Source organism: Penaeus japonicus, unplaced genomic scaffold (genome assembly GCF_977035675.1).
Source record: "Penaeus japonicus unplaced genomic scaffold, GWHDUDI00000001_assembly GWHDUDI00000036, whole genome shotgun sequence".
In the NCBI taxonomy this organism is placed as follows: Eukaryota; Metazoa; Arthropoda; class Malacostraca; order Decapoda; family Penaeidae; genus Penaeus; species Penaeus japonicus.
This window is the reverse complement of record NW_028234438.1, coordinates 11,729,330-11,739,329: the sequence shown is the minus strand read 5'-3', so window position 1 is coordinate 11,739,329 and position 10,000 is coordinate 11,729,330. Positions and strand designations below refer to the sequence as shown.

At 40.5% G+C, this 10,000-nt stretch overlaps 1 protein-coding gene across 1 annotated transcript in view; it reads left to right on the top strand.

Annotated features, from left to right (window-relative positions):
* The window catches only part of LOC122265200 (uncharacterized), a 6,612-nt gene extending 3,847 nt beyond the window's left edge, over positions 1-2,765 (top strand). Inside the window, exons 3-5 of the mRNA XM_043034372.2 lie at positions 332-598; positions 687-774; positions 903-2,765. Coding sequence (XP_042890306.2) covers positions 332-598; positions 687-774; positions 903-2,057 — 1,510 coding nt within the window. The 3' untranslated portion in view covers positions 2,058-2,765. The remainder of the gene's footprint in view (positions 1-331; positions 599-686; positions 775-902) is intronic.
* The last annotated feature ends 7,235 nt before the right edge of the window (positions 2,766-10,000 follow it).

The following is a 10,000-nucleotide window of genomic DNA, read 5'->3' as shown; positions in this document are numbered from 1 at the left end:
CCCTTCCAAGTTCCTTCCATTATGACTAGCCCTCCGGTCCGCTCCAGGTTACCTGTTCCTGGGGCCTCAAACCCATCTTCCCTCGTATCAAAGTGGTTTCCATTAGGAGGGAAGCCCCATTGACTACATTTTCCACGCTGGAATTGGAGAAAAGCTGAATATACGTGATGGGCAAAGGGGAGAGAAGGATGGATGTTGCATGGTTAAGGATAGGATATATTCCTCGTCCTGCTCTAAATCAAAATTCCGAGTCAATCGTCAAATACATCTAAATTCAAAGAAACCCATCATGTCTCATACCTGATTTAACAAATGCAACCCAATCTTGCAGCCTGGCCTCGACGCTAGGGAGACCAACGGCGACGCAAAATGCTGCAAGCAATGCTTCGAAGGCAACAGACAGAAGCCGGACAGAGGACGCGGCGAGGGGCGTGGCAGGAGAAAGAATCAAATGGCTCTGGGAAGCCGATGCAAGTGAGGTTATGATCGCCGTGGGACACACCTATGCCTGCAGGATAGCAGGGGGCATTTTAACGCTGAACACAGTGAAGCCCCTGCGTCCTGAGCATGTGGAGAGAGCGCTTGTCCACTTGCAGAGGTGAGGATGTGGCTTGGCTTCACTTTTTCCACACCCGATTCTTCTTCGTATTGTACAACTATATGTGTTGACCTTTCCTTTTTCACAGACAGACTCAAGCTCTCCGTGGCGTCATAAAGGTCAAAGACGGAAAGTACTGGATCTGTGAAAGTGATCAGGATCAAATTAACTTTGAGGTAAACAATCATCTTCTGTCTATGCCTAATACAACTCTGCGAAATGCCATCAGTACTGAAAAACTAAACCACGCGGAATTCCTTTGCCATAATCCTCAACAGTAACTGCCATCTTCACCCACAAACAGGTACAAGAGGGCGGCGACTTCATGCAGGAGATGTGGCGCTTCACCAACACGCCCCTCGGCTTCGACCAGGCCCCTCTCTGGCGCGCCGTCTTCATGCCTGGCAATGGCAGCGACGGCGACGCCAGCAGTGCCCGCGGACCTTCCCACCTGCAGGAGGTCCGGGCAAGGTTCCCTCACCAGAGCCGCCTGGCCTTGCCCATCCACCACTCCTTCGTGGGCGGCCCGACGATGCCCTTGATCACCCAGAGGCTCGTGGAGCTCCTCAACGACGTCCTCGCGGGCCGCCCCATCGACGACTCGCGGCAGCTCGGGGTGCTGGTGCCGTCGACGGAGATCGACGCAGCCAAACGCAGGATCCGGGAGGAGTTGGAGAGGGACCCGGCGCGTCTGGAGGCCCTGAAGGAGGAGACCCTGGCCTGCGACTCCGAGCCCATCCTGCTGAAGGCGTTTCCGAGGCCCGGGGGCGCCCCTTCCTCTGGCCACGTCTTTAGGGACGTCAACCCAGCTCTCCTGCAGAAGTTCACTGCCAAGTGCAAGTCCGAGGGTGTCACGTTCAACAGCGGCCTGCAGGCAGTGATCAATACGGCACTGGTGGAGGTGGTGACCGAGGCCGGCCTTCAGCAGGACACCTTCAGCCTCAGCATCAACCTCGCCACCGACCTCCGCCGCTACATGAACAGGAACCCACTGGAGGTGCTGGGCCTGCACGTGCGGCCCACTGTGCACCGCGTGGCCACGCCCGCACGCGTGCGCGACTGCTTCTGGCAATACTGCAGGGCCATGCACGGCCCCCTGTCGGGCCTAATCCGCTCCGGCCTGGCGCTTCAGCAGGAGGTGGTGCGAGAGATGACGCAACGCCCTGTCGACCCGCACCGCTACTTTGCGACGCCTCCGCCCGTCCTCAGGGACTACGGCCTCACTAACGTGGGTGACCTGACCTCATTGATCAGGGGAGAGGGCGATCACCTTCAGTTGACGGACATCCTTATGGCTTCAGCTGCGCACCGCTTCCTCTACCCGATGCTTCATCAGATCTACACATTCCGCGGTCGATGTCCTTATTCCATCAGCTATGACACCTCCTACATGACTCACGATACTGCCAATATTATTGCAGATAAGATACTAACACTAATAGTTGATGTTAGTAAATAACCGACGCTCTCTCTCTCTTCTCTTCTCTCTCTCTCTCTTTTCTCTCACTCTCTCTCTCTCTCTTTTCTCTCACTCTCTCTCTCTCTTTTCTCTCTCTCTCTCTCTCTCTCTCTGTCTCTCTCTCTCTCTGTCTCTGTCTCTCTCTCTCTCTCTCTCTCTCTCTCTCTCTCTCTCTCTCTCTCTCTCTCTCTCTCTCTCTCTCTCTCTCTCTCTCTCTCTCTCTCTCTCTCTCTCTCTCTCTCTCTCTCCCTCTCTCCCTCCTTTTTTCCCTCCTCTTCAGTGTATTGCTACTTTAACCACTTCCATTTATTCTATGACGAGCGGTAATGTTATAAATGACAACCGTGATTGATGTTTTGTTTTGTTATGTCTTCTCAGACGAGCGGTACCGTGTAGAAATACCAGCGATGTATAATTAATATCAATATCATTTTTTGTCAGTTCTCGAGATTCTTCATAACTCATATTCTAAAGAAAAATCAGGAAGAAAAATTGATGTTTCTACATCATTTTTCTTTCTGATTTTTCTACAGTGCAAGTCTATTTTAGGAATTCACAGACTTTGATCTTTTAATATCTTTCTCTAATTAATGAATTATCATAATCTAATTAATGAATTATCTTAATTCTATTCTTGTATATCGTATTTATCACCGTGTATTTATTTGTTTCCTTTTATGACTGCAGTAAAGCTTAAATATTTTATGATCCTGTGTCTTTGTTGTCCTACATTATGTTTCATTTAGTAAACAACAATGAAATGATTTATAACTTTTAACATATATATAGTATTATCATTGTATGTGTGTGTGTGTGTGTGTGTGTGTGTACAGTGCATTTCCAAACTAAAATTCACTGGGCGACATACCTTAGATACCCAAGAGTTTAACAATACAATAGACATTTCTAATCTTGTCCATTTTTTTTTTCTACAAAGAGTCGCGTGTTTTCCATGCTTCCTACATACCTCATCTAAATAAATGAATAAAAAAAATCTGACAACGGCCATATACATATGTATATATATATATATATATATATATATATATATATATATATATATATATATATATACATATATATATATATATATATATATATATATATATATATATATATATATATATATATATACATATATATGTATATATATATACATATCTATATTTATCTATATCTATATCTATCTATTTATCTCTATATATATATCTCTTTATATCTCTATCTATATATATATCGTATATATATCTCTATATATATATATATATATATATTATATAATATATATATATATATATATATATATATATATATTCATATCTATATTTATATATATATATATCTATATATATATATATATCTATATCTATATCTATATCTATATCTATATATATATCTATATCTATATCTATATATATATATATATATATATCTCTCTCTCTCTCTCTCTCTCTCTCTCTCTCTATCTCTCTCTCTCTCTATATATATATATATATATATATATATATATATATATATATATATATATATATATATATATATATATATATATATATATATATATATATATATATATATGACTGACTTGCAAAACACTCTTCCGTGTTGATAAATGGCAGATAAACCCACTATACACAAAACAGATTTAATGATGAGGCATGGGAAATGCTATCTCTGCTTAGTGACAGGAAGATTACATATGCATCATTACCTTCCTGTCCATAAGTTGGGAAATCTGTGCTTATCTCCTCACCTCTTACATTTCACACGATATTTTTTTTTTTTTCGTAGCATTCAAGGTCTTCCTTTATTACATCGTGTGATTATTTATCTGCCATAAATGATACGACTCCCTTGCTTCTAAGCTTGGCTACAGCCTAGGCATTTTCCTTTGCTTTTTATGATTGATTTTGATTTTTTATGAATATTTTTTTCATGTCATACTTCACACAAACCATGTTGCGAAGTTTCGTATGTAATGCTGAAGTTTTGTAATTACTTCATTTACATATATTACATTACTTCTACGACAAGGAAGTAATGTAATATATGACAAGAATTCCTCTTATATCATTATACAAATCATACCAGTTTTAAAAAGTTATCTAAGTGGTAGACTATGTTCCACAGTGCAACCTTGCCTTTTTCTCTCTCACTATATACTAATCCACTCAAACTTCACGATAGAAACTTCAAATAGAAACCTATGTATTGCTGATTCATAACCTCAGATAACAGGAAGTTAATTACATAAAACATGGAGGGAAAAAGAATCATTGAGGTTAATTAATTAAGGTAAAGCGACCATAGTTCGTTTAACTTTAATTCCTTTAAGTCATGTCTATTGTCTTTCCCTTTTTAACTCATCTTAACTAGACTTGTGTCATGTTTTTATTTACATAGAAAAAGAAAATAAAAACCAGGAAAATTCCGCCGACATTGATACATTTTTAGCCCCATTCTTACAGTCACCTCTAGTTATCTTGTTATATATATACATTAGGATCTATATTTATAAAACATAGTTATAAATTGTCTCTTCTGTGAAGATGACAACAACATGTTTGTCCTTCATACATCAACCATGTGGTTAATGTATGAGCCTAAGTTAAATTAGGCTGGCTTCTTGATTTAACACGCAGCTCGGCAAGTTGGTCACTAAGCCTCTGTTCTCCCTCCCTCCTCTCTCTCTCTCTTCTCTCTCTCTCTCTCTCTCGCTCTCTCTCTCTCTTTCCCTCTCTCGCTCTCTCTCTTTCCCTCTCTCGCTCTCTCTCTCTCTCTCTCTCTCTCTCTCTCTCTCTCTCTCTCTCTATATATATATATATATATATATATATATATATATATATATATATATATATATATATATCCCTCTCCCTCTCTCGCTCTCTCTCTTTCTCTCTCTCACACTCTCTCTCTCTCGCTCTCTCTCCCTCTCTCTCGCTCTCTCTCTCTCTCTCTCTCTCCCTCTCTCTCGCTCTCTCTCTCTGAAAGCACTGCACTCTGTACGATGCTGTGAGAGTTATATAGAATGCTATATAAGATATTCAATACAGAAGTAAAACAAATATAGATATTATATGAAGAGTGCGAGACAATCGCCGGGTCAAGTTAGGTCAACTTTGATTGACAGCTAATTTGCTAATGCTTGCCATCCCACAGACCTACACCTTCATAATGAGCTTATTGCCATGCCCCGTACATTCCAGCCCACCTTCCCGAGTGGGGACAAGATTCGGGGGACGGCGGATGCGAAGCCTTCCCATATAAACAGGAAGTTTGGAACATACCGATAGACCGGGAATCGACGACGCTACCGTCGACACCTGATTTCCCTGCCTGTTCATATGTGTTGTTATATTGTTTATTGCTGTGACCATTGTGCTGTAGTGAATATATCTATCGTGCACCATAACGGCAGACTAACTGCGTTATGGAATAAACCTGTAACGTTCAAATCCTGTGTCTAGCATCACTACCTATTTTGTGCTAGGTTTCCAGTTACGACAGACTAAGACAACCCTCACAACTGATGGCAGCGGTGTAACCCTCACAACGGGTGCCACGTATCGGACTCACAACTCCGAAGAAGAACCCGCTACACCGAACGTTACCATAGATATCGAGAGGATCCGCGGAAGTTCCTGCCCGCCCGCCCACCCTGTTCTACCGCCACCCTCACAGAATAATGTTAGCCAGGGTCATGCTCGCCTCCTATTTTCTTTAAAAAATCGTGGACCGCTCGCCACGTACTTTCATTTTTTTTTCACTCTCACGTGATCACAACAGTAAATACAATGCGTCAGGCAGGAAAATCAAGGTAAGTCAGTGGAAGCATTGTCCCCCGTGTCTCAATTTCACCCTATTTTTCTTCGACTTTTTTCCTCTCTTAATAACCCTTTTTTCTCCCTCAGATTTTTTTTTCGTTTTTTACCAATGTGTATGTAACAAAAGGTATCTAATTCCCGAATTTCCTTTTTATCGATATTTTTTTATGTTTGTTTAATTGCATAATTCTTTTTCCAAATATTTCTTATGATTATTTCTTTTTCAGACATTTATTTCAAAGTATGTGATTCTTATTAATTCATATTAATTAGTTGCAATCTCATCTCATTCTCAATTAGTTCGTCATTTTTCATGTATCATATACATTTTGCACTTGCTGCGAAGTAACTGTCCGATTGCAGATTGAACGGGGTAATGTCAATTCGGATCAGTTCCTCATTTTATCATTACCATTTGCATATCTCAAGTGCGAATATTTCATAATTTACGAGATTGATTTTACTGTACCAGCTAAAAATTATGAAACTATTAACAATATCTTAATTTCAGTAACGTTTAATTTTTCTTTCTTTTCTTTAACATCGTCTGTGTTTTACTAAGAATATTTATATGTATATTTGGAATTACTTTAAAAGAATCTTTACTGGGTCACTTGGCTAGGTCATTTCGTACTCTAGCAGGTCAATCGCGGTCTTTCAGGACCTCACTAGAGTAAATTGTTACATTGCGATGATCAGACTTGTCCATCAAGTCAAACGCGTTAAGTAAACAATTTATTATATATACTTTTTATGATATATTGTTACATGTTTTATTTTATTCTTTATAACGTTTTTTTGTTACTTAGTGAATTGCTTTATCTATTCGCGTATTTATATTCTACCTTCATCTTTATTATTTTATCATAATAAGTTATCGTTTCATTGTAAGTAATATAACGTAAATGGCGATACCACTATTTTGTTAAATCAATCATTTTACTTATTCTTATATCATTTATTACCTTTTGCGTAATGCACACACGCGTAACTCACTATAGATACACCATCTACCCTTCGCTCTTTTGCATTAACTGTTCTTATCTTTCTGTTCACAAAAACACTTCGACACTACAGATAGATTGTCATGGCATAAAACGAATATTCATAACCCGGTAGGACGACGTGTGCCACCCATGATGATTCTTTTATGGCCCTTGTTTTGTTGTACACTAAGTGGATAGTTATTCGCACATTTCTCGCCTAAAGTGTTTTTCTACTAATCCCTCCTTTCCTAATTACCTATCTGATTGATTGTTATGTTGATGACTAATAAACTCGATATTGATAATGCTTCTGGATTTCGTTTTAACTTTCATGCACTCATTCATTATTTTTACCAGTCTTGGCTTTGCAGCATTTCCTCTGTTAAGAAAATTAACCACTTTGAGGACAAGATTCGGTTTTTCATCCCATTTACCCAGCCTCGGCCTACCACAGCCCACCTCCACGAGGATGAGACTCAAGTGCTTCTTTCATTAATCTCTACGACCGCCAAATCGGTCATTTAATTTATAGTTATTCCGGGCCTGCCCCGATGTTTGGCTGAGAGAGCCACGACGGTCTCACGAGAAGACGTCTGAAGTATCGACCTATAATACAGTCCTCTGAGAAGTAGCGCGAGCACGGTTACTTTCCGCCCGGCACAGCTCCGGCAGTTTTTCGGCTAACAGAGCCATAAGTATTGCTCCCTGCAGCAAATTGGCCCAGCGTATGGTCACGATAAGAAGAGATACCGCCAGCACGGTGACGTTTTTCGGCCAAGCAGCTGAACGCCTCCCTTGGAGAACTAATTCTCGGATAAGGTGAACCATAACATGGTCACATTAGTAAATACTGATATATGGAACTTTCACGTGTTAATGATAAGTTTTAATTCTTTTACTTTCAGATTTCTTAGAATGTCGCACATGAGCAGTGAATTCCTTTTGTTTTGTGATTCTATTTCTTCTTAAATTGAATTTTAACTTCCCTTCTTATTCCAGGCCTCTCATCACAATTCAAAACATCATGTGCGTTCTCTGAAATCCGACTTGTTATACCCATATCTACTCTATATGTAGTATACTTACTCTTCATTTTTCAGAATTACTATAGCCAAGGTCACGTTAATTTAATTATCTGGACATTGTATTGCAATATGTTTCCATCTTCCCTGCATATGTTCAATAATTTTTTTTATCAAGTTTATTCCAGCAACATATTCCGATGTTACAATCATTGCAATGGAATCCATGTCTCCCTTAGTACTCTTTAACAGAAATGCAGAGATTGATTATCATCTTATTACTTACTTGACCCATTCTGCGCCGCAATCTACGTATTCCCTGTCAAATGTGTCGGTTAAACTACGTGCCGTATCATCTGTCGACGTGACGCAGAGAGGAACAAACAAGTTAAGTTAATCATCATTACTTCAGCTAAGTCTAAATAATATTTCTACCTCCAACCCTACTATTTTGGCACTGCCAATCATCATTGCAATTGTTATGTATGCATCGGGCACTACTCTGTGACTTCATTCCAGGTCTACAAGTTGAAGATGATTCCATCAGAACGGCTAGGCAAACCAGCCTTGTCAACCCTGATGTCCCGACGCCGCCGTCTTGAGGACCAGCACACCTTCGCAACCGCGTGGGTTTCGTTGCACAATCAAGATGTTTGTCTACTCGGGGTGTTGAATCTTCATATTACGGTGAAACAGAGATATAGTAAACGCGTATACTATTTCTCTTATTCCTTGTTTTGAGCTTTTGCTCATGCATGCCCAGTATTTTGATGCTATATATCTTTGCAAGTCGAGGACGACTTGGTCAGTAGGTGACCAAGCATTGTGAGTTATAAAGAAAGCTATATAAGATATCCAATACAGAAGTAAAACAAATATAGATATTATATGAAGAGTGCAAGACAATCGCTGGGTCAGGTTAGGTCAACTTTGATTGACAGCTAATTTGCTAATGCTTGCCATCCCACAGACCTACACCTTCATGATGAGCTTATTGCCACGCCCCATACATTCCAGACTGCCTTCTTGAGTGGAGACAAGATTCAGAGGACAGCGGATGCGAAGCCTTCCCATATAAACAGGAAGTTTGGAACATACCGATAGACCGGGAATCAACTACGCTACCATCGACACTTGATTTCCCTGTCTGTTCATACGTGTTGTCATATTGTTTATTGCTGTGACCATTGTGCTGTAGTGAATATATCTATTGTGCACCATAACGGCAGACTATCCGCGTTATGGAATAAACCTGTAATGTTCCAACCCTGTGTCTGGCATCACTACCTATTTTGTGCTGGGATTCCAGACTAAGACAAACCTCACAGATGCATTACTTGTAACACCGTACCTGAGAACAACTGATTAAGTTCTGTTGTCCAAGATATATATAAATGTATATGCATCTCCACCATTTATCTTAAGCTTTCTTTGCTATATTTATAGTCATATTGTTATTATTATTTTTACTATTAGTCTCAATGTATTCATATAGCTGTACTAATTATTTTAGTCCTAATGTCTTTGTTCAAGTCTATAGATATCTATATCTACGTTTCATGCAGACCGCCCGAGCGCGTCTCGCAATCTTCTGTTGTGTCCAAAACATTTCCCTGTGGAAGCATTCTCGCCTAGACTACACATCCCAGGTGAGCCTACGGGCCAGAATATAAACGCTCCCCTTGGTGAATCTCTCCAGACAAGGAACACCAGGGGCATACTCAACAACTCTGTAGTATAGCTGCCAAGAATAAATCCTGTTAACCTGAATCTTTGTCTGGAATTCTCCTCGCTACCAAAGTGTCAACCTGACACCCCAACCTGAACGAGACTCTGTCAAGAAACGCCTGCTGACCGCACCTGTAGGCCACTTACACTCCCTCTCTCTTGCTCTCTCTTTCATTCTCTCTCTCTCTCTTTCTCTCTCTCTCTCTCTTTCTCTCTCCCTCTCTCTCGCTCTCTCTTTCTCTTTCATTCTCCCTCCCTCCTCTCTCTCTCGCTCTCTCTCTCTTTCATTCTCTCTCTTTCTCTCTCTCTCTCTCCCTCTCTCTCGCTCTCCCTCTCTTTCATTCTCTCTTTCTCTCTCTCTCTCGCTCTCTCTCTCTTTC